The sequence below is a fragment of the Culex quinquefasciatus genome, chromosome 2 (genome assembly GCF_015732765.1).
Source record: "Culex quinquefasciatus strain JHB chromosome 2, VPISU_Cqui_1.0_pri_paternal, whole genome shotgun sequence".
Lineage (NCBI taxonomy): Eukaryota > Metazoa > Arthropoda > Insecta > Diptera > Culicidae > Culex > Culex quinquefasciatus.
Window position 1 is genome coordinate 119,197,758 of NC_051862.1, and position 25,569 is coordinate 119,223,326.

Consider the following 25,569-nt stretch of genomic DNA (forward strand, 5'->3'; position numbering starts at 1 on the left):
GTGTGAATTGGAATCAGCTGATAGCTTGTACGTATGTATTAGGAATGGTTAGTTGGCCTATTTTGAACTTGCAAACTGTTGAAATTGTCAAGAAATGAATAAAAAAACTTTGATAAAATGTTATTCATATTTTTATAAAAAAAAATAATTTTAACAAAAATCTAAATTACCATACAATATTCTGGGATAAATCATTTTAAAAAATAACTGAACAGTTTAACATGTTGCTTGTAAAACAATATAAGTTATGGTATTCACTCCCACGTATGAACCATATAAAGTTTGATTTATACTTTTGTGGTAAATAATAGGTCAAACATGGCTGTAGTTTAAAATTAAAGTGACATCTCGTGGCTAAATAAGGAAACTTTTTTATTTGTATGTGTGTAAACCGTAAATGCCGCGCAATCTAGTGTCAAATAATAAAACGATCACAATCATTGATGATTGTTTACAAATAGACTTTCCAAGTGCAAGGCCGGCTTAAGTTACACATTTTAAGCAAAGCGACTACAACTCCAATGGGCTACCAGTTGTTGTCGGATACAGTAGTACTTTTGGACCATAAGGCTGCTGTGGACAAGATTTATTCCAACTATAAGTTTTACGATGATAGTGTGGTTAGTGCTTCGTTGAAATCACAACTATTTCATATTGTATCGCCGTACGATAGAAAAACTACCGTCAGTGATGATGTCGGTCAAGATGTGAACCGACAAAGGTCGAAAAGGAAAAAGGTTGCGGAAGTGTTTGATGAAACGACGGAAAAAGTACGTAACCAATAGTTTTCTAACAGTTTCATAAAACTTAATAAAACAAACCGAGATAAATTGAAATTTTGACGTCAATGTAATATTTTATCAAAAAAGATCAAATTTTCAATGGAAATTTAAGTGAAATCAACTGAAATTAATTTCAAATGCATTCCTATGCGTTCAGAATTATGTTTAGCATGTTTGAATTTAATTTTCGATGTTTAAAAATTTTTTTCCTCATTGTACCTAGTGTTACAAAAATGATAAATCATATACTTTTAAAGTTAAGAAAATAAACAGTGTTTAAATCACGAAAAGCAAACTAAAGCTGAAGAGCCACAGCTGACCACTTATTATGTAAACCAAATGTAATTATTATAAGAAAGATTCAATAAAATATATTTAATTCAAAAAAAAAAAATAATTTTCGATACGAAAAGTTTTTTTGTGTTACAAATTTTGATTTCGTCTAATCTTTCATTTTTTGAAAACTAATGATGGCATATCAACTATTCCTGTGTTTAATGCATTTTCCATTGTTTTTTTCATTGAACTGATGAAATTCTGGCTTGTATTTTTAATTATTATATTTTATTTGCCTCCTTCCCCCTCAACCTCAACCAGGGCCGAAGGACAAAAACTTTGAAAAATATTTGCATTGGCTTTATTATTATTTAAACCCTTTTTTGTACCGCACACACTATCGAGCACAGGGTGGGGCATCATGGGACATTAGGGTGTAATAACAAAATCGATTTTCCAGCACAGCAATTTTTCAGTTCCTTTTGGGGTCCTAAACAACTCCCCAAAGTTCAGTCTTCACATTGCGCAAAGCGATTCAATTTTTCATATAAATTTGTATGGGAAAAACCATTTTTTTGAATTTTGATATTTATAAAATCAACGTTTCACGCTGTTCTAAAACCGGATTCATATTCGGATGCTCTGGAAGATGCTCTACAACTTTCCCGAAGAGAGTATGGTGCTAACTTGCTCCTGAAAGAAGATACAGCGTCCTCAAAACTCGTCTAAAACGTGATTTTCGAGCAAAAAACACGTTTTAGACGAGTTTTGAAAACGCTGTATCTTTTTATAGGAACAAGTTAGCACCATACTCTCTTCAGGAAAGTTGTAGAGCACATTTCAGAGCAATCAAATATGAATTCGGTTTTAATATAGCGTGAAACATGGATTTTTAAAATATCAAAATCCAAAAAAAAATGTTTTTTCCATACAAATTTATATGGAAAATTGAATCGCTTTGCGCAATGTGAGGACTGAACCAATCGTTCTCAAACTTTGGGGAGTTGTTTAGGACCTCAAAAGGAACTGAAAAGTTGCTGTGCTCACTAAATTTGAACAACTTTATTTTTTTCCATACAACCATATTACACCCTAATGGGACATTTGCCCCACCATCCTTAGAAATTTGTTCTAGAATTGTTAAGGGGGTGTCCATAAAGTACGAAATTTTCAAAACGCGTTTAAGCAAAAAACTATTGATTTTCTGTAAATTACAGCAATTGACGGTTGTGTTCAAAATATAACAAATTTAGTATGAACAATGTTTGAAAACCTAAAATATGCACCAAAATTGAGCAAACTAACAAAAACTGATAATTTTTGTTTACTATCAAAACGGGGGCAAACAAATAAAAGTGTTCCATTATCTTACAGCAATTTTTTTTTTCAAAAATGATCGAATCTTCAAGAAAACTTTTTGCAAGATAAATTCAGTTTTTGTAAGATAACTTCAGGTCGAACTTTCGTAAGATGACTTCAGCTATTTTTTTTTTCAAGATAACTTTTGAAAAGATAACTTCAGGCCAATTTTTGTTATAGCCGATTCAGAGAAAAATGTCCGCTTGCTACAAAGAAATCAAGGGTTGACATGTGACATTTTTCTTTGAAACGGCTATAAATAACTTTGTGCAAGATAAATAACTTCAAAACGATTTTTGCAAGATAATGTCAGCTCAACTATTTACAAGAAGTACAATCAGCTGAACTAATTAAAAATGCACTACTTTGTACTTAGAATCTGTTTTAGCTTGTTCGGGTATATTCAAAACCATTTGAATTTCAGTGAAGACATTTTTTTTTCGTCGAATCTTAAATACATTTTTTGAAAATAAATTATCACAAATCAGCTTTATTGGCGTCTTAATCTTTTTGCTTTGTAATCGGTTTTTGCCGTGTAATCGGTATTTTATCAACAGCTTATGCAATTAAATGTTCTCTTTTTTATCAGGTTCGATCCAATCATACGGAATTCCTAAAATTGAGCAACCTACCAGCTCCCACCGAAGAATGTGACAACCGAACCGCTCTCGAGTTTGTGGATGGCTTCAACCGGGATGACCGCTACGATCGCAGTAAAACGTACAATGGCGCCAACAGCACGCAGTTTGTAGTGCTGGCCGAGTTCGCCAGTCAATCGTATCTCATCCCTCCCAACTGTCGGTTCTTCAACTCTGAAGTGAGTAATTTAGCGAACTTGCTAGCGCCTGACGATCGGTTCGATTTTGTTGTGCTGGATCCGCCGTGGTGGAATAAGTACATCCGGAGGACGAAAGCCGTTAATAGTAAGATTTCGTATCAAATGCTGGACAATAATAGCATTGGAAATATTCCATTGGGGGATTATGTTCATGAAAACACAATCGTTGCGATTTGGTGCACGAATTCGCCAACTCATGTTGCTGCAATTCGGGAAAATTTCTGCACAAAGTGGAAACTTAAACTGGTAGCAAATTGGTACTGGGTGAAAGTCACAAAGTTTGGAGAACCAGTCTGTGCCTTCAACGGAAGCAACAAGAAGCAACCTTATGAGCAGATATTCATTGCTGTGGGTGAAAACAATACGACGTTTGAGATTCCGAAGGAGAGATTCATCTACAGCGTCCCAAGTGCGTTCCACTCGAACAAGCCACCCCTCGTAGGTAATGTCGATCAAAATAAAATTCGCATAAGTCGTGACAACAGTATCGTTTATTGTTTCCTTTGCAGATCTGTTTGAAAGTCTACTTCCTGAGCGACCAAAGTGCCTGGAGATATTTGCCAGAAATGTCTATCCGAACTTTACCTCGGTGGGAACCGAAGTGCTAAAACTGCAAAATGCCAACCTGTTTGACGTAGTAAAACGTGTGTAGAGCAATAAATAGTAAATACGACGACGGCTGCTGGGAAACAGCTCCGTTGATGCTAAAACTATCTTTTTGAACCGGAGCCGATTAAATCAATGATGACCGTTCATGTGTTCGCCTTTGTATCCGTTCGGGTTCATCTGCTGCCATCGCCAAAAGTCTTCACCTGGAAAGAGAGATTTTAAATTAATGTTTATCAAGATCATCGATAGCTCTGTGCCGTCTGATTAACTTACACATCTCATCGACCGTGTGGACCGCTTTCCAGCCCAGTTCCGTTTCCGCCAGCGTCGCGTTAGCATACATCGCGGAAATATCACCCGCGCGTCGCTCTTGGATTACGTACGGAATTTTAACCTTGTTCACCCGCTCAAACGTTTGAATCAGTTCCATCACGGAAATGCCCTTGCCGGTGCCCAGGTTGTACATCTGAAATTTGAAATTAATTTAATACAGATTCCTTGTTCCAAAACCCACCTACCAACCTTCAATCCCAAATGCTCTCGATCGAGTTTATTCAAAGCTGCCACGTGGCCAGTTGCCAGGTCCATGACGTGAACGTAATCGCGAACGCCTAAAAGTATGCAACAGCCATTTTAGATACTATCAAAAACCCATACCCATAAATCTAAAAATCTCACCCGTTCCATCCGGAGTGTTGTAATCGTTTCCGAAAATGGTCAGCACGTCCTTCTTCCCGATCGCCACCTGGCTGATGTACGGCATAAGGTTGGTAAACTGCTTGGTGGGATCTTCCCCGATCATACCGGATTTGTGCGCGCCAACCGGGTTAAAGTATCGCAACGCAATGATGTTCCACTTGGCATCTGCCCGCACCGCGTCCTTCAACATCTCCTCGATAAAGTACTTTGTCCGCCCGTAAACGTTCGTCACATTCCCCGTCGGATTCTCCTCCGTGATCGGAAGCCGCTCCGGCTCGCCGTAAACCGTGCACGAGCTTGAAAAGACCATCTTGTAGATGCCGTGGCTGTCCATCACCTCCAGCAGGTTGATCATGCCGATCATGTTGTTCTTGTAGTACAGCAACGGGTTGGTCATCGACTCCCCGACCGCCTTCAACGCGGCAAAGTGAATTACGGACTCGATCTTGTGCGCCTTAAAGATGGCCTCCACCGCGTCCTTGTCCAGCAGATCGCACCGGTAGAACGTGATCGGCTTGCCGGTGATCGTTTCGACCCTCTTGAGCGCAACGGAATCGTTCTTGTTCGAGTTGACCGAATTTGTAAAGTTATCCAGAGCGACCACGCTGTAGCCGGCTTCGAGCAGAGACACGACAGTGTGCGATCCGATGTATCCGGCTCCACCGGTCACGAGCACGATGCCTTTCTGTTCGCCAGTCATGATGCTCTGTGGGTTGAATGGAATAAAAATAATAGATATAACATTCTACGTTTTAATATTTATTCGTTATTTTATTGATCCAATCACAAATCGCAGCTGGATTAACAATAAGAAATGTCCAATCCGAACCTGTAACAATATTTTAATTTGGAACACATTTTTAAATCATACCATACATATTTCGGGAAAACGTAAAAAAATCGTGAGGTTGCAACGCCGGAATGTGTCATTCCGCCGGAAACGTACCAAAAAAAATCAAAATTGAAATCAACATTTTCAGAATAAGGGGGGGGGGGGTAATGATTCCATCAAAACTAGCCAGAATCCCGATTTTCATCCAAATCGGACCCAGTTTTATGGCACTACCCCAAAACTTCACAGTTTTCGTTAAAATTGAGAACTTTTTTTGAACTGCGGTATCTTAAAAGAACCATAAATCAGGGAAAGTTGATCCATTGAATCATTCAAATCGAAAATTGTTTTCAGTGTTTGTTGCACAAATGAAGACTTTTTGCTTAATTTTCACTGGCCGTTGCAAAAATTGTTTGAAGTTTATTTTTGTCAACTCTGGCCAATGAAATAAAAAAATGTAAAAATTGAAGTAACAAGCCATGGTATTCACATTTTTAATAAAAAAAAAGAGTTTTAAAATGTATTTTACATCTGTATTCTATTGACGACCTTTTTTCAGCCGAAAAAAAACTTTTTGCATTGCTGTGCAATGAAATTTCACAAAAATTAGATATGTTTTTGGTCGATCCCAGACATTCTAAATATGATTTTAAACGCAGGAAAATGCGTTTCACTTTGTTTTCAGTTGATATTAAGACTTCTATTTCCATAAAATTTTGGAATTTTTTGAAAAAAAATTGCCCCCTCATTTTTTGGACCGATTTGAAAGGGGGGGTTGACATAAACTTTCAAAAATATTTGCAACGGTCTTAGAGCGCATATTTTCAGTTTTGACCTCATCATCGCGTTCCTGATAAAATTTTACACTAAAACAACTTTTTATCTCAATGTTTTTTCTTTTGAGTCTCTCGTAAACTAATTTGACATTGGCATAGGCAAAAAACTAAATTTCAAATTCCAACCCTGATTTTCAAAATTTCGAAACAAAAAGTATCACAAAAATGTGTTAAACATCGCTACTGTGGCAACATATATATGAATTTATGAAAATATTTGTTCAGACTTTTACGATTTGTACCGATTTGTGGAGAACAGAAAATGTCTAAATAAGCATACTGTATACAATAGATCTTTTCATTCATTTAATTATAATTTCAATTTATGTGAATGTTTTTTTGCTTTTTGAAAGGGGGTGGATGCAATGGTCAATCGGAATCCCAGACTAAAATTGGAAACCAACAGTGAATCATTTGATAAAAACTAGAAATAAATTACTGAAGCCACTGATTTCCCATAACGCAGGGATGGAATAATCGCAAAAAAAAATATTTTCGCTTGCGAACTTTCTTCAACCGTCAAAGAGAAAGGAGTCAAATCACGCAAAAGAAAATCGCTCCCGAAATTCTCCAAGAAAATCAACCTGCTAATGATTTTCTGTGAATTTCCTTGTCAGCACCACTTAATAATATTTATTTCACTTTGTTGACACACATTGCCCGCATTGCCCATCTATAAAATGTAGAGCGTCCAATTTCCCGTCCCGGGAATTCCCGGGATTTCCCGAAAAAAAATATTTACCGTTTCCCGGGAAATTTGTAAATTTCCTGGAAATTCCCGAAATTCAAGCGGAAGTATACATTTTCTCAACTTTCTGGTGCATTTTTAAAACTTTCAAAAAAAAACAAAATAAAAAAACTTATTTCAATAAATTCAATTTACTGTTCTTATTGAACTTATCAGTTCGTCTGAAAATTTTATGTCAAGATTTATTTAAGATGATAATAATTTCTGAAGCATTCACAACTAGGTATAGATCTTGTACGATATTATGAATAAACTTACGATATTAAAAATAAACTATTAAAATTTTGGTAAGCATTTAAAGCAAAAATTCTTGTTATATCATTTGAAAATAAGGTAACTCTTCCCGCCAAGATCAAAATTGTTTTTTTTGGTTTTGTTTCCCATTACCAAATTATTAGGTTAATTTGTTCAAAAGTATTCGAGAAATTACAGTCAAAAGTTAAAAATTTATAGAGCACTTGAGCTACACTAAAAAAAAAAATGAGTTCGCGTAAACGTGAACAGAGCTCATGCCAACGGGAACCAGGAAGAAAACTGTTTTTTTTTTTTTTTGCAATGCACTATAAAAGTTGAACAGTTTTCTTCCTGGTTCCCGTTGGCATGAGCTCTGTTCACGTTTACGCGAACTCATTTTTTTAGCGTACCAAGGGCGTAAAGTTTAAATCTGAAACTACTAAACAACTTTTTTTCTATGAAAATTCTTTTTACAGGAGTCTTTTATTAGGCCGAATCATTAAAAATATCATTAAAAAACTACTTCAAAAAATTTAAACATATTTCAAATACTCGCTCCAAACATTTGAAAACTGGAAGTTGTAATTACATAAAAATGGTATTTCGAGTGAATAGCAGATTTTTAAGGTAAATTCAATGCTTATATATTTATTCATGAGATTAATCCAGTAAGATTTGTTCTGAATAAAATATTTGCCATGAAAAACATATATATGGCTATTTCTTATCAATACAAAATACTAATCATTATATTTTGAGCGAACGAATTTAGAAAATTTATATATTTTCCTGAAGTTGTATGTTTTTTTAACAAGCAGCCAAGGCATTAAGTGAACCTTACACTTACTCTGACCATTAGAATTGCTATTTAATACTATTTTGTTGCAAAATTGCAAAATTCCCGGGATTTCCCGTGAAATTTGTTGAAAATTTCCCGTTTCCCGGGAATTTTGTAACCCCGGGAAATTGGACGCTCTAATAAAATGTGACAGGTCATTTTTCGACGTGTGACGTTACACTTGCAAGTGTAGTAGTAGAAAGGATGTTCCGCCGAATAATCAACGAACGTCCAAAAAATTTCTTTTCATGATGATTATTCCATCACTGCCCATAAGCAACACCGTCCAGACTCAAGTATCCGACGGCTTCGGAAAAATTTCACTTTGGATAATTTAATCTTCGGATAGTCGAACCAAGGGAAAAATGTATGTCTTATTTTTGATGGCCCCATAACCTACTCTAAAATTGTTTAGAATTTTTAAACCCACACCCAACTGGCAGTCGCATGATTGTGATGCATGGCGGCATGAAAGTATATCAGAATCTGCATGAAATCTGTCCTCATGCATTTTTTGCGATATAGGAGTATGACATTTTTGCCCGTTACCGACAATTATCGGCATTACCGACGGCTTTTTGATTGTATTTCACAAAAAAAACACTTAGCAGAACGAGGATTGAACCACCAACTTCTTGGTTATTGATCCGACACGCTACCACCGCGCATTGGACACTTGATGAAAAGTGAGTGAAAGAGCACCAAGATATGCTTCTCTTTGGAGTGTTGCTCGGGGACGGGCCAGCTTTATATGTGTTGGTGAGAACTGCAGATCGCTGAAATTTTTACCCGCGGGCAAAAATGATCTACGGGCTTGCTGCAAAAAATGTTATAAAATATGACATCTACACATAACAAAACACAATTTCTTGAAGAACCATAAACAAGGTAAGAACACAACAAAATTCTAAAATTAAAAGAATTTAAAAAAAACTTCACTGCATTCTCGTAATTAGGAGCCGCCAACTGGGGTGAATCAGGACACATAGGGCAAATTTGGAGTTTTGATTATGTTAGGGCAAAATATGTTGACTTATCTTATTGGTTTCGCTAGCCGATGTAAAACTGGTAATCAGTAAGTTAATCAAATGATCAGGAAATCGCTTAACATTTAATCTCGTATCTCATTTTCAACGCAAACGCTGGTATGAATTCAAAGTGCATCGTTAAATGTCTCACATCACATCTCCAAAACAAATTCTTTCCTTTGATATTCATTGAAGACATCTGACATCAACCGCAATAATGTACATAACATGTTTGGAATATAAAATGATTATAAAAAAACCAAAAATTATCAGCTAAATTCAACTCCACTGGAAAAGTTTTGCAGTTTTTGTTAAAAGACCTAGACCTTAACTTTGATAATAAATTCGATTCGACATTTGAATTTGAAATTTAGAGTTACATTCTTTCACTCAGAACATGTTGTTACAGTTATTTAAGCCGACAGATAGTCGGCAAATACCATAGATTCTTGATACTTCGTTCATACAATTCAATTCCCGCAGCAACTAAATAACTACCTGTTTTTATCGAATGCGACTACTAAATACTACATGTTGGAGGACACACCGCGTGCAAGGCCTCCACAGCGCATCGCACGTGTATAGAGATATGGAAGCTCACTAATGACGAGAGCGCCAAAAGTGTAATAAAAGCTCAAGGGTCGTTCAACGCGTCTTGCTCAAACGGTTCTTTGTTTCCCGCATTTTCAAAATCATGGTGCGCCGTCACAACAAACCAATTTCAGGCGTTTGGAATAATTAACAGTGATAATCGAGCGGTTTTTATCGGCGATGCCGATGATGTGTGGCCGCGTTCGACGTGGTGGGAGTCAAAACAAAGACGATCAAAAGGAGGTAATCGTCCCGAGAGCTCTAAAGTTTTAGGAATTTTGACTGCTATAAGTTTTCTATGTTTATTATTTAATTATAAAAAATATATGAAATTAAAAAAACTGCACGATTCATTCATTTTTTGATAAGTTGATGAGGTTCGTCGCTTTCACAATCATCCATATCTCGAGTTAGTCTTTAAGGGCCGGTATGCTCTTCGAAAGAAAGGGGGCCAAGAAACAGCTTTACGAACGACAGGACAAAAGAGAGGGAACGTTTTCTTGGGACTTTTCTTCACCCTCTCTGGCTTGCTTTCGCTACCGCTGCTGCCCATTTGAAATTTTTCTTGACCGGATTCTTCCGAAGTGCATACCTTACATAAAGTGGAATATCTTTTCGTCGTCGTCGTGCTAACTGTCGTACTTGCATTTTAGGCCAAATGGAGTTAAGAACGCAATTTTGTGTAGCTCACAATGCCTCACCGTTTAACCTGCACAGATCCCCAAAATTCGATTTCAATCCTGAGATATTCAACGAAATACGAAAAAACTCCGTGCATTTTTGTCACTTTACATATGAAAGTAGTTTCAATCTTGTCGTGCTATCTTGTCACTTCCTGAAAATTGATGTAAGTACGACAATTGGCCAAAGGGATTTCAGGTCGGACGCGTTTGACGCACGTACAAGTTATACTACCGTAAACATTTGTAGGTAATTATAACTCGGGACTCCAGCAACCAACTTCAACCAAACTTCAGGACAATGCACATAATGGTCAGCCAAACAAAACGTGTTTGTTGTTTACATTGCGGAACGTCGAAATGGCGGGTGCGACAAGATAGCACGACGACGTCGTTTTGACAATCAAAACGGATTTACAAACCCTAAAAAACGTTTTAAAGGTGAGAGATTTGTCTACAAATCTGCAAAAAAAAATTTTTCAATGATCAACCTATACCCGATCATGGGTAAATAACAAGGGAAATGCGTAATAATACTTTTCTCTGGTATCAATACTAAATTTTGGCATTCCTAAACCATTTAAAATTTGTCTTAAGGATTATTTTGGTATTAAAGTGTTTTATCAAAATCCTCTGAAACTATGGGAATATTTTGACCAATTTTGACAAAATAATTAATATTGCGCTAAAATGATGTCTCCTCGGATGCTCAAATCGAATGCTTTCATAGAAAACCTAAAATTTCAAACATTATTTTAAACATTGTTAATATACCCTCTAAATAAATGACTTGAAATTGTGAAAAAATTGTAAGTAAGTCTACCACATTTTGGTATTTTTTTGGTATTAAAGTGTTTTATCAAAATCCTCTGAAACTATGGGAATATTTTGACCAATTTTGACAAAATAATTAATTTTGCGCTAAAATGACTTGAAACCACTAAAGTGCACAGGGTGGTGCAACATGGGGCAACTGCCCCTTCATCCTCTGAAATTTGTTCAGGAGGTGTCCATAAACGACGTAATTTTCAAAACGTCCATATTATTGCCCATCTTCCTCGAGGAGCTGGGCACACTACTGCTTGAAACCCACTTAGAAAATTTGTAAAATCGTTGAAATTTCTCTAAGTCAGGATAACCAACAACTTTGAAAAACGTGTCAATCGACAGATTATTGAATCTGGGTAAATTTCAATCCAGTTTCATTTTAATAACATTTATTTTTCAATCTTGTTATTTTTCAGAAGCTTCAAGAACTTCAAGCACAAAAATGTATTCGATGTTGTGAAGAATATCACTAAGAACAACATGGAATCATCTAGTTAGTAGATTTGGCAGTTGCATATAGATTAGGATGTAACAAAAATGACTTTTTGGTGGGCATTCAGGGGTTTGTTCAGGTGGGCATACTGAGCTTAAATCCCAAATATGAGCTTGATTGGGCGTAACAGGAGCTGGCGCTCCGCCCTTCAATTTTAAATGGGATTTAACCCGTAAAAAAAGATTTTTTCAAAAATGTCACTTTTTGAGGCATTTTGGCCACCAATGCGTTTATAAAAAACATCACTGGCGTGTAGGCCAGATCCTTGCACATCTTTTGGTATATATAACATTGAAGTTTGGAGCATCCTGGAGCTCGGTACAGACCTTCAAAGTTTGACATTTTTTCGAAAAATCGGCCCCGGCAAAAAAGATATGCGTCGCACCTCGCGACGCCCTAGACGCCATTTGATTTTGCTGGGACCGATTTTTCGAAAATATGCCAAACTTTGAAGGTCTGTACCGAGCTCCAGGATGCTCCAAACTTCAATGTTATATATACCAAAAGATGTGCAAGGATCTGGCCTACACGCCAGTGATGTTTTTTATAAACGCATTGGTGGCCAAAATGCCTCAAAAAGTGACATTTTTGAAAAAATCTTTTTTTACGGGTTAAATCCCATTTAAAATTGAAGGGCGGAGCGCCAGCTCCTGTTACGTCCAATCAAGCTCATATTTGGGATTTAAGCTCAGTATGCCCACCTGAACAAACCCCTGAATGCCCGCCAAAAAGTCATTTTTGTTACACTCTAATATAGATCATTCCCTTTTTTTCACTAACTGCAACTGCTGCACAAAAAAAATGGCAGCGACCAAAACGTGCCCTTGGTTGCTCAGTAACATGAACTCATACCAAAATCTTGTGTGTAAAACTGATTTTCCAAGGGCACGGGAAAACCTAAAAATAAAACTATGGCAAAGCCAAGTTTTGGTATTTAAGCAATGTTCAATAATCCAGAAGATCTCAACTTGGTATTGAAATACTTTTATTTTGTGGTATTATTTTACCCTTGGAATAATATGGTTTGGTATTGTTGTGCCCTTCCACATATAAGACTTTGATATGATATCATGGTATTTTACCATCTATTACTGGGCAACCAAGGGCACATTTTGGTCTCTGTTATTTGCCCAAGTAATTCCAAAATTTGGCATTCCTGTGTTATTTACCCCTGCTTATTTACCCAAAAAATCAAAAACCTTAAAATTTTGAAAAACGTAATTTTCACCGATAGAATATTTTCACTTTGGTTCTCTCCAGGAGTACATATTTTTCACAAAACAATGACTTCACACACTGAAACCAATGAAACTCGAGCTTAGTAATGTTTTATGAATGATCTGATAACTTTTTTTTTCTGAAAATATCATAAAATTCAGGTGTTTCACAATTGTGGGAGGCACAATAACAAACCACAATTATGGAACAGGCAATTTGGAGGCAGTGTTTTGCTGCTCGGAATAAAATCGTCTTGAAATGCAGTTCTTTTTTGTTTTAAAAGTACTACTTTTACCACTGAAATGGCAAGAGATTGTCCAAATAAAGGTAGGAACCTACATAGGGAAATGAAATGTTCTGGGAGAAATTTTAAACGCCCAAAGTCATTCAAATTTAAGATTGAAAAACTTGTAGTTTTTCTTTGGGGTTGCTTGTACCGAACAAGCACAAACATAATAAAAACTACCAGATTATTATCAACAACAGTTTTACAATACTTGTAATTGTTATAAGTCTTGTTTTTTGCCAGAATTATTTTAAATTGATTCCATACTTGTTCTTGCATGATCTTGTTGCTCGATTGGAACCTCGATTTGAAAGTTCGATTGGAACCCTGAGAGTGACATTTCGCCTCTCCATATAGGCTCTCTAAATAAAGGTCGTAAAAATAGTAGGTTCGACAGAAAAGATGCATTTGGCATGCTATTGACAAATTATCACAAAAGTGTTCCGAATTTGTGGGTGTTCCGAATATGTGGGCTGACTGTACTTTACTTTTACCACTAGACATTGAATTTGTACAAAAAAGGCTGCAATTTAAGGTGGTGCACCAGAGCACCATCAAAGTTGTAATTGTGTAAATTGTTTTTAAACACAAAAAATCGTTTTCTTATTTTTTTTTTTGGTTTATTCATTTCAAAATGATTTCAAAATAACCTTTTTCCTTGAATACAATGTTTCCAAAGTATGGAAAAGAAATTATGAAAACCTTTGCATTTTCATATTTCTTTGATTTGTCTTTAATTTTAATTGTATTTAGTTGTAAATTTGCAGTAAGTTTTTTATCTCAATTGTCGGTACATCTACCCACTCGGAACTCCGAACAAGATCAATCGCGCTTGATGAAGAAGCACCGTTGTGTTGAACGAATGACTCGATCTATCTAATGAGCTGTTGTTTGTTGTTTGATGAGCAACTTCTGCAACCTGTACCAAACCGACTACCACCGACTCTGGTCGTTGGCATCATCAAGGCATGGATGGCGTTATCATTCACAACTATTTAAAAACTGGTTTCGCTTGCCATATCGTCGTCGTCGTGTGACATTAGAAATATGGGCCATCCCACGCTATCGTGGGGTCACCTCACTTTTACGTAAGCTTCGCGACACGTAAAAGTGGTTCCACGTTTGCTCCTGCTCCGAAGAACCGGTTTCTAGCGGCGTGGCCATATTTTCTCCAGAACGGAGCTGCTAGAAAGACACGAGGGACTTTTTCAAAGTCAAGGTCATTTAGCCACGTCAATTGGTCTCTTTCAAATTAGGACTTCCCCCTATCTTAAGTGGCTTACAATGTAAATGAGGCCTATTTTAGAATTTGAAAACATTCGCGTCGATGCGCGGATGGTGAAAAGGTGAAAGAAACTTTCATCATTTCTTCTGTTCTACACGCGCCTCTCTCTTTCTCCGCAGAGATACGCATCGATGACGAAAAAACCGTTATCAACCTGGTTTCTCGTGCGATCGGATGGGACCAAACTTCACTTTTTACATCCAGTTGCTAATTAACATTCTTTGTCTGAGATAAAACTGCCACATTTGCAGTGTACCAAGTGATGATATCATTCACCAGCAATTTCCTGATTGATTCTAAGTTGTCTTCTCTCTTCTAATCATGCACTTACTTCTTAGAAATAATCACTTTAAAATTTCACTTTAATTATTTGTTTCAACAATCTCGAACTTTCTTCACTTGTTCAACATCAAAAAAAGTAACTTTGTTCACAAATCACTGCTTGAATCCGCTCATCTCCTCAGCGACGTCCTTTTCCGCGAGCTCAATTTTAAACGAGACCGTTAAGATTTGCAAGTAAAAGTTAAGTTTTATGTGCAAAAAAAAGAAGAGGCACGTAGCCGCGCGATCCCCGTCACAGCCTGGAGGGCAAATCGAAAGACCCGACCGACCGACCGACAAAACGCGACCGCCGCGGATGTTGGCAAACAGTGGAATGAAATGAAGAAGACTCTCAACTCTCTTGGCTTGGCCGCGGTTTTTCCAACCTGGCGAACTGACGACTGGAACCAACCAAATCACGACGCGCGCTCGCGTTGGTCTTTCTCTCGTCGGGCGCACCACACAGTGAAACGCACGTGGTAGGGTGGTGCAGACGGGTTTTGTTTTTAGTTGAGGATGGTTTCGTCAATGGTACTTTTTTTTTCTTTAAATTATTTTTATTAGGTCTTTTTCGTCGGTGCTGGGACCTGGTTAGGACAGAGATGCCATTATTCTTAGGGCTAGTCAAAGGTAAATTATTGCATAGAAAAAAAACAGATACATTTTCTTTTTTGTTTTTTATCCTTTTTATTTAATTTCTTTTTTTTTCTTTTTGTTTGAATTTTTTTAAGTTGGATAAATACGCAAGTGCAAAAGAAATACAATCACAAAAATCAACGTTTTGGAGAGTCAATTTATTAACCCACTTTTTAGTACCAACAACAGCTGTCTTAACAATGATTTTGATCAATATTTTGAATATTATGTGTGGTTTCGGTTTAGAGAGATCAAGGACTACAAAATGTGTGCATCTATAATCTGCTTTCCCTATTCAGACTGTAGTCCCAACTCACCCCATCACGGTGTGTTTCCTAGAACAAACTTAAGATAAAAAAAATCGGCAGGTCTGATATTTGGCACCATGAAAGAAGGGCTCTTTCCTGATATTTTGGGGGGTCCGGCGAAATATTTCGTCGGGAAGTCTAGAGCAACTTTTTTTTTGAAGATTTTTTTCGATTTTATAGGATTTTTCTTCAGAAAAATCGATGGAAATCGATGGGTTCATGTTAACATCCTTCTCATTTCTTATGAATGTACCTCAAGAGACTTTAAATTTGGGTTGGAAACTTTTGATTTGAGGTCAAATATGTAATTTAGAGTCTCTTGAGGCACATTCATAAGAAATGCGAAGGATGTAAACATGAACCCATCGATTTCCGATTTTTCTAAAGAAAAATCCTATAAAATCGAAAAAAAATCTTCAAAAAAAAGTTGCTCTAGACCTCCCGACGAAATATTTCGCCGGACTCCGCAAAATGTCGGGAAAAGCCCTTCTTTCATGGTGCCAAATATCAGACTTGTCGAAATTTTTATCTTAATGTTCTCGGAAAAATACACCGTGCCCAGTTAACGGTACAAAAGATTGTGAGTAACGATACTCTTCCATTATTTTCCATTATTTTTTTATTTTTTCAAGTTTGCATCAGTGGGTCTAAACGTTATACTGTCGATCTTACAATTAAAATGGATTCAATACACCAAATGTTATAATTTTATAATATGTATAATAAAATGTGATTCAATAACTTTTTTTTAAATAAAAAACTATAGAAATGTTATTTTTGAGATTTCAATGTATAATCAAAGTAGGCGTTATTAGGGGTCAAACATGCCCTGCTTGAAAATAGTAAAAGCATTATCAGTTTATTAGTACATAATCAGCTTACAACATGTTGTTTAGTATATCTACATCTATAGAGTTTTTATTGATCTGACTTCAATTAATTTAGAAGTAGGTTATTGGATGTTCTATTTAATGAACTGAGTTCAAAGAACAAAAAAAAACAAATGAAAAAAAAAATCCAGAATGAATCAATTTAAAATAAAAAATTTGAAGAAAAAAATGGCAGCGGTCTAAGAAAATATTTTTCATACAAAGTTTGCCGATATTTCCTGATTTGTGGCCATCCTAATGCAGCTTTGCCAATGTTAAAAAAAGAAATTGTTTTGGTTCAACTTTGACAGTGTTTTTAATTTTTAATTTTAGTAATTTTTGTTATGTTCCAAACTATGTCTTAACGCAATGTGTTGCAACTTAAAAATGCATGATAACATTATTTAAGAGCGGGTCCACGAGCAAAGCATACCCATCTCGCATCGATCTCACCAATCTGCCTGAAATTTTCAGGGTTTTTTTGTACATATAAAACTATCATCTTGCCAAAATATGAGCACGCTAGGCCAACGGGAAGTGGGGCAAATCGGAACAAAATGTCTGAATGCTCAAAAACGTCTAAAATCTTTAAAATGCTGTAATTTAAGCAAAATTCAATTAAATTTCAAAACTCAAAATGCATCTTAAAGGGCTTGAAAATGCACAAAATTCAGGATAGAGCATCCCAATTGGTTGAATCTAAAGGGAGTTATTGGCATTTTAGTGAAAAAATAGCACAAATCTTCGAATCAAATTTATTGAAAATCAAGTTCGTTTCCAAGGATGCTAGATGTCACCAGAAAAAGATAGCTTCTTATTTTTTTTAACTTTAATTTTTTAAGGGGTTAAAATGGATGAATACGTTATGTTACGTGAAATTGTCTCAGGAATACGAATATGATAAAATTATCTCCGGAAATTTTGATCTAACGGGTCCCCCGAGCAAAAATTTATAACAAAAAAAAACACTAAAAGAAAAAGCATCTATTTAATACGTTAAACTGACTTAGTCCCAGATGTCCCTACAAGCTGCAGGTCGAATTGAGTTGATATCTGGATGGAATACTTTTTTATTTGAGTTTGAAAATTGTGCTATTTTTTCCCTGGGTGATGAATAGAATGCGTAACGTGATTTTCGAATGGTCCCACTTTGTTTACATCCACAAAGTAGGAGGCTGTTCAAGCACAAGCATGACTTTTTTCTTACTGGAAAATGAGCTATTTTATAATCAGTAGCTTGTGTTTCATTTTTTCTAATATTTCACATATTTTGCTGGAAAATAGAAGTGGTTTCTCTTTTTTACGGGTGACGAAGAACTGCGGCGAGAGTGTCATTCTGTGATGTTGCAGATAAATTCCCTGGTTGATTTTTTAATCCTGCAGCTCTTTCTGTCCCAGCGAAAAAACATCGCTAATTCTAGCGAAACTGATCCAACAAACAGAGAATTCTTAAGATTTTCAGTATACCAGGTTTTCAAACGGAATCAAGCAATAAAGACAACTTTTGGATGGATAAAACCGCATCTACTCCATTAATAACTTCCATTCATAATTATAAAAAATGACGATCTCGCCTGTAACTTTCTTAAGATTTCTTGACTTAAACTCCAGGTCCTCAAAAGCCACACATTTTTTTTCATTCTTAAAAAAAAAAATTTATGATCGATAACAATACTCTCTACTTTTGGCGAACAGTAAATTGGTTCCACTTTGACAGTTCCAAATTGAGGCCGTTTTGCGAACCACTATTCCGCACTCAGGATTCAACCAATTGTGATGTCGAGACCCTTTAAGATGCATTTTAAATTTTGAAATTAAATTGAATGTTGCCTAAGTAACAGCATTTTTTAAGATTTTGGACGTTTTGCCCTACTTACCGTTGACCTAGAGTGCTCATATTTTGGCCAGATGCTAGTTTTATATGTACAAACAATCCCTGGAAATTTCAGGCAGATTGGTGAGGTCCAAACGAAGTCCCATATAAATGGGTATGCCCTGTCGTGGACGCGCTCTTAAAGGATAAAAAAAACAACAAGTAGGCGACGGAAAATGATTAGAAGTTGTTGAAAATGGCCAATAATTCCAGTAAAAACAAAAAACTTAACATAATAAGTGCATATAAAACATATTCAAAATGAATGAAGAAAAACATAAAAGAAGAGAAGTAAAACTTTTAGTAGAACAAGGATGCTCAAAATATGAGAAATGAGAAGGTCTGTTTTTACAGATATTAAAATTTCAGTAAGTTTGATATTTAATTTATAGGAAACATCCTTTTATAAGTTTATGGTGTAATCAAATTAAACATTATATAGAGTTCTACTTATCTTTTAGATTATTAATTATTTTACTCATTGAAAAACAACACAAGCCTATCACCCTAATGAAACAGGTGTTGAACAAACATGCTCAAACATAGCTCAATGGTAAGTGACGATGCACGTGTTAGAACTGTTCATGAATAAATACATGAAAATAATTAAGTGGAAAGATTTCGAAGAAATCGACGAATAATCACTTGAATATTGTGTTATGAAAGAAAAAGTGTGTTCAAATTTTCAAAGGAAAAAAAAACCAAACTTTTATCTTCTAATCGTAGTGCGTCTAAATGTTAAAGCTTTCTGAGGTTCTATTTCAATTTTAAATATGTTTTTTATATGACCAAAATTGCTATCAAATAAAGTTTAGCAAGTACTGTTCACATTTACCCTCGTTAGTCGTTTATCATTCTGTTTCCTGCAGTTTTCTTACATTCTGTACGGTTAGATTCTCGTAACCGGTTTAAGAAAGTAGAGACATGATCGGCGCGCATACAATCATGCCGTTATTGAACTTATTACTATAGAACTAGATGCAACATAGACTCCGAACGGAACCGTGTGGGAAAAAGCCCAAGGAAATTCGTTTTCAATTGCTTTGTTTGTAATTTTCGAGCCGGGTATGAGTCGCACTTGGCGAGCATGATGGCCACGTGCTACTATCTGACTTCGGAATGAAGGGGATGAATCGATGACCTCATGAGCGAGTTCCTTCCAAACGCGAGAATGAGCGTGCAGGAAGAATATTTGATAAACGAAAATGTGAACCAGCAAGTCGTGTTTGCGTGATTATATCTTCGTACGTACTACACTCATCAGGATTAGTTTGGTGCTGCAAATGAAATCACTACACTTAGGGTCAATGATGTTTGTTATTTGAGTTGATTCATTGATGCTATTTTAGGCCAGAATTGAGAATAACGAGTTTTGATGCGATCACAATATTATCTAGGCTATTTTTATAAATGAAAAAAATTAAATAAATTAAATTAATTTAAATAATTTAATAAATTTAAAAAAAAAAATAAGGCAGTTGCAAATATTTTCAAAACCCCTCTCCCCCTCCTTCAAAGTCAGCCTAAAGCAGGGGGCAAAACAATATTTTTTCGAAAAACTTCAAAATTTCAATGAAAATTTTGGAGTTTTATTTTGAAATTTCCAGTTTTAGTTTTGTGGGTGTTTTTGAAACCACCTTGAGTCTGACTCAAAAAAAATATTAAAAAACACCCAAAAAGCAAAAACTGAAAATTTGGTTCATTGGACCGTTTTAAAAAAATCTTCAGAATATTGGAGTTTAATCAATCGAAAACCACTTAAAATGCATTTTCCTGCGTTTATAATCAAATTTAGCATGTTTGAACTCCATTGAAAACAATTTTTAATTTTGCCTGAAATACCAAAAAAAAAACAAAAATCAAAAAAACATTCTTGGATTTTAAAAATTATTAAATTGATACATTTTCTATTTCTTTTAATTTTTTGAAGATGTATTTGTAATTTTGTATACTTTTGAATTCCGGGTTTTTGTTTTTATTACATGATAATTTATTCATTTATTGTTTTTTTTTATTAAAAAAAAGAAAAATCGTTAAATTGAAAAAACAAAAGGGTAATTCTTCGCCAAATCACACAGCAGTTGCCCCGACACCTCTTCGATTTGCGTGAAACTTTGTCCTAAGGGGTAACTTTTGTCCCTGATCACGAATCCGAGATCCGTTTTTGATATCGCGTGACGGATCCGAGATCCGTTTTTGATATCGCGTGACGGAGGGGCGGTACGACCCCTTCCATTTTTGAACATGCGAAAAAAGTGGTGTTTTTCAATAATTTTCAGCCTGAAACGGTGATGAGATAGAAATTTGGTGTCAAAGGGACTTTTATGTAATATTAGACGCCCGATTTGATGGCGTACTCAGAATCCCGAAAAATCGTATTTTTCATCGAAAAAACACTAAAATAGTTTTAAAAATTCTCCCATTTTCCGTTACTCGACTGTAAAAAATTTTGGAACATGTCATTTTAAGGGAAATTCAATGTACTTTTCGAATCTACATTAGGGTGTTTCATCCAAACAAAAAAGTTCTCAGAATCAGGCAAACCGAGGTTCCCCTTGTAGAGGATACCCATAGGGACTCTCATGCCAAATATCAGCCAATTTGGTTGAGAATTGGCCTGTCCCCAGCGGTTTAAAGTTTACATGTAAATTACTATGGGATTTTTATGCTTTTCGTTCAATCGTTCCTACAGGTCTGGGGACAACATGGATTCACTCGGAATAAAGACAGGTGTGTAGGGGATGGTCCAATGAACGAATTCCAGAAGGAATTAGGGTTGTCCATTCTGTCTCCAAGGTGCGCATTGGATCGACGTCCGGTGTCTCCAAAATCAGCGAGTCACCCTTCAAATGCACGCATTGTCCTTAGTATGCTATGACGGCTAGCTGAAAAGTACGACGTTTCATGTCAGACGGTGAACACGTGGAGAAGCATCGATTGCATTATTTTTACAAAATCATCATGTTACATTATTTAGAATAGTTCAAATTGTTACAGGAACATCAATAATTGTAATTGTATTACTTTAAAGAATGTTTTTGAGCCAAAACTTGAGTGTATGCTCTGCCACGTGTTCAACGTCTGACATGGGGCGTCGTAATTTTCACCTAGCCGTCATAGCATACTAAGGACAATGCGTACATTTGAAGGGTGAATCGTTGATTCTGGAGACACCGGACGTCGATCCAATGCGCACCTTGGAGACAGAATGGACAACCCTAATTCCTTCTGGAATTCGTTCATTGGACCATCCCCTACACACCTGTCTTTATTCCGAGTGAATCCATGTTGTCCCCAGACCTGTAGGAACGATTGAAAGAAAAACATAAAAATCCCATTGTAATTTACATGTAAACTTTAAACCACTGGGGACAGGCCAATTTTTAACCAAATGGGCTGATATTTGGCATGAGAGTCCCTATGGGTATCCTCTACAAGGGGAACCTCGGTTTGCCTGATTCTGAGAACTTTTTTGTTTGGTTGAAACACCCTAATCTACATTGACCCAGAAGGGACATTCTTTCATTTAGAGCAAAATTTTTCATTTTAAAATATCGTGTTTTTTCTAACTTTGCAGGGTTATTTTTTCGAGTGTAACAATAATCTACAAAGTTGTAGAGCAGACAATTACAAAAATAGATATATATAGACATAAGGGGTTTGCTCATAAACATCACGAGTTATTCCGATTTTACGAAAAAAAAGTTTTGAAAAAGTTGGTCGTCATCGATCATGGCCGTTCATGGTCACCCGCGACAGACACGATCGACGAAACAAAGAGAAACGCAAAAAGTTACTTTTTCAAAACTTTTTTTCGTAAAATCACGATAACTCGTGATGTTTATATGCAAACCCCTTATGTCTATATATCATTTTTTTGTAATTGTCTGCTCTACAACTTTGTAGAACATTGTTACACTCTAAAAAATAATCCTGCAAAGTTAGAAAAAACACGAAATTTAAAAATAAAAAAAATTGTTCTAAATGAAAAAATGACCCTTCTGGGTCAATGTAGATTCGAAAAGTACATTAAATTTCCCGTAAAATGACATGTTCCAAAAAATTTTACAGTCGAGTAACGGAAAATGGGAGAATTTCCAAAACTTTTTTAAGTGTTTTTTCGATGAAAAATACGTTTTTTCGGAATTTTGAGTACGCCATCAAATCGGGCGTCTAATTTTACATTAAAGTCAGTTCAGGCTGCAAATTATTGAAAAACACCTCTTTTTTCGCATGTTCAAAAATGGAAGGGGTCGTACCGCCCCTCCGTCACGAGATATCAAAAACGGACCTCGGATTCGTGATCAGGGACAAAAGTTACCCCTTAGGACAAAGTTTCACGCAAATCGAAGAGGGGTCGGGGCAACTTTTTTCCGATTTCGTGTGTGTTGGTAGAGAATTACCCAAAACATGATTTTTTTTTGTTCTTCAGCAAAATAAAACAGATAGAAAATCTGTTTTAAAATTTAAGATTTTTGAATTTTGTTTTTTTTTCTATTTTTGAATTTTTATCTTTTGAAATTTTGGAATTAAATTAAATTAAAATTAAATTTCACTTCGGATATTGGCTCGTGGATGTAACTTCTGGAGGTCCTGGTCAATAACGGAGTAGCAACTGCGGGTGGGCACCTATGATTATGCTTATGCTAAATTAAAGTTCACTTCGGATAATCGAATCACATTGTTTTTTTGTTGTTGTCTTATTTTTGATTGTTGAGCTTAAGTATGACCCCTAAACTGCCGTTGTGTGTGTGTGTGTGTGTGGAACCAATCAAACGGGACCACGCGGTCGCTTCTTACAAATTGAGTTGTTTTCATGTATTTTAGAATTTTTACATTCTACAGATGCAAATAACTCGCATAGGCATTTGGATGGTGTTAGCTCTGCCGAGCTTCAGTGACCCATTTCTACGCAGACTAGCCGTGCGCGAGGTACCTCAGCTTGAATCGACAAGCCCCGCCCTGAAGAACGTTTGCATCAATCGGATTCAAACGTTATTTAGAACTTCCGAACCCTTGCCAAGTGGACAAAGGCCCAGCGCGTATATAGAGGTTTCTACGTGCGCATGTATTGCGTGTATGTACACGAAAAAGATTGAGGTTAAATTTTGTCCGGCCAGCAAAATCAGATGGTGAGCTAGTGTGCGTACGCGAAACGTCATAAAGCTCTATAGGTGGTAGTAACAGTATAGAGCTATCTAATCCCGTTCTCACACACACTAGCACACCATTTGTTTTGCTGGCCGGTACAAAATTTAACCTCACTTTTTTCGTGTACGTACACGCAATACATGCGCACGTAGATAACTCTATTCCTTATTCCAGTCATAGCTCATCAAGCAGCCGTGATGGCGTAGTGGTTAGTGTGGCATCCTGAACATTAACCTAAGTTAGACAGTTAGCGATAAACGTGTAGAGCTGTGTATGTGTGAGTGTGAAGCTAGCGTGGATCAGAAGAGTCTGGTAGATGAAGCCGAACAATAAAGATGGAGCTCCGCTCCCGTGTTAATGATAAATAGTGTTTAGTTTAATATAAATAAATAGGAAAATATCACAGTTAGCATATTTGCTTATCAATACAAAGGACACGGGGAATCGAACCCCACCCAAGCGACTTTGATTTTTTCGTTCATATTAAAGAATTTCAAGTATTTCTGAGTCTTAAACTTTCTCGTTGGGAGCAGATGGGCATCGAACCCAGGATCATTCGCAAATCTTTTGTAGGATTTTTCCAAGCTTCTGTCGCTGCGGCAACTGAACCTCCTTGCTGGGACTGCGTTCCACATTGACCGGTGCCAGTGAACTAATCCATGGCCCTCGGCTCCGATTCCCTTTTGTTCGCGGGATGTTTACATTGACAGGGACCGGTGATCGAGGACCGATAATTTTGCACTTCCCGGTCGAACCCACCATCCTGGTTTTTGGGGAATCTCCAGCACCATCAGCACCGCGTTCCATCAAGATTTTTAAAATTTCCGCCGAAAACTATTCGTTTGAAACACATAACTTTCACAACTTTTCATCAAAAATTATTGGAGCCCGAGAAAAACTGTGACAGCGAAAAGTTTTCGCGTCCGCACACCCCGATTGCTACGATCGAATCATCAGTATGACCCCTAAACTGCCGTTCTACGCATAATTGTCCCATTTCATTTTTGGTCGATTCTGACTTTTTTACATTTGTAAGTTCAATTTGATGTATAATTTAAGAAAAACACAAAAAATCTACTACTTTGTTTGGAAACCGTGGTTGCCTATCACCCAGTCGGCCTGGGTTCGATCCCAGAAGGTCCCGGTGGCATTTTACGAGACGAGATTTGTCTGATCACGCCTTCCGTCGGACGGGGAAGTAAATGTTGGTCCCGGTCTAACCTAGAGGTTAGGTCGAAAGCTCAATCCAGGTGTAGGAGTCGTCTCCCTGGGTCCTGCCTCGGTGGAGTCGCTGGTAGGCAGTTGGACTAACAATCCAAAGGTCGTCAGTTCGAATCACGGGGAGGATGGAAGATATGGTGTAAAAAAGAGGTTTGCAATTGCCTCAAAAATCAAGCCTTCGGACACCTAGTTTCGAGTAGGAATCTCGCAATCGGGAATGCCAAGGCAATGCTGTAGAGCGAATAATTTGATTTGATTTGATTTTTTCTTAGGTATGACCCCTAAACCACTCTAAAGTGATGAAAAATATTGAAAAAATCAAGGAAAAAATGCATTTAGTAATTTTTAAGGTAATAAATCATTCAAGTTTGACTAAAATGGGGTCGCAGAAATAGAGTATGAAAGAATAATAAGAAGTATATTTTTTTAAACTTTGGATAATCGAGACTTCGATTGAGTCCTCAATCAGGACGACACTGTCACGTGGCTGACACAAATTTTCGGGAACTTGACCGTAGGTTGATTTTCTTGACGATAACTGGAAGTGTTCGTCGCCAGGTGTGCCAGAACTTGCAGAGCGTCAGCTTCTTGAAACTTCTCGTCGCCAAATGCTTTGTCTGGCCGTGGACCGGAATGAAAATCGAAGGAAGAATGTATTTGCCTTTGAGGTGTCAGCATTGTGGTGTTGTTCTTCCAGCCTACTCGGATGGAATGCTTGATTAGTATTGCT

General features: G+C 36.6%; 2 protein-coding genes across 2 annotated transcripts; one reads left to right on the forward strand and one right to left on the reverse strand.

The window, feature by feature from the left end:
- Window positions 1-440: 440 nt before the first annotated feature.
- Window positions 441-3,960, forward strand: LOC6032469 (N(6)-adenine-specific methyltransferase METTL4). Its single transcript, XM_038256482.1, has 3 exons — window positions 441-770; window positions 3,007-3,697; window positions 3,765-3,960. The coding sequence occupies exons 1-3, from the start codon at window positions 522-524 to the stop codon at window positions 3,905-3,907; spliced, it is 1,083 nt and encodes a 360-aa protein (XP_038112410.1). The 5' UTR covers window positions 441-521; the 3' UTR covers window positions 3,908-3,960.
- On the reverse strand, window positions 3,729-15,194 carry LOC6032470 (UDP-glucose 4-epimerase). The gene is made up of 5 exons (XM_001843011.2): window positions 14,792-15,194; window positions 4,543-5,269; window positions 4,387-4,475; window positions 4,138-4,330; window positions 3,729-4,067 (listed from the first exon to the last, which is right to left on the reverse strand). The coding sequence occupies exons 2-5, from the start codon at window positions 5,261-5,263 to the stop codon at window positions 3,994-3,996; spliced, it is 1,077 nt and encodes a 358-aa protein (XP_001843063.1). The 5' UTR covers window positions 5,264-5,269; window positions 14,792-15,194; the 3' UTR covers window positions 3,729-3,993.
- Window positions 15,195-25,569: the final 10,375 nt, after the last annotated feature.

What these genes read in the sequence shown, in the direction of transcription:
- LOC6032469 (XM_038256482.1), top strand. Translation starts at nt 522, where the DNA reads ATGGGCTACCAGTTGTTGTCGGATACAGTAGTACTTTTGGACCATAAG. An exon ending in TTGATGAAACGACGGAAAAA is followed by an intron (nt 771 to 3,006) that starts GTACGTAACCAA and finishes CTTTTTTATCAG; the next exon opens with GTTCGATCCAATCATACGGA. An exon ending in GAACAAGCCACCCCTCGTAG is followed by an intron (nt 3,698 to 3,764) that starts GTAATGTCGATC and finishes TTTCCTTTGCAG; the next exon opens with ATCTGTTTGAAAGTCTACTT.
- LOC6032470 (XM_001843011.2), bottom strand. Translation starts at nt 5,263, where the DNA reads ATGACTGGCGAACAGAAAGGCATCGTGCTCGTGACCGGTGGAGCCGGA. An exon ending in CAACACTCCGGATGGAACGG is followed by an intron (nt 4,476 to 4,542) that starts GTGAGATTTTTA and finishes GCATACTTTTAG; the next exon opens with GCGTTCGCGATTACGTTCAC. An exon ending in GAGAGCATTTGGGATTGAAG is followed by an intron (nt 4,331 to 4,386) that starts GTTGGTAGGTGG and finishes TTCAAATTTCAG; the next exon opens with ATGTACAACCTGGGCACCGG.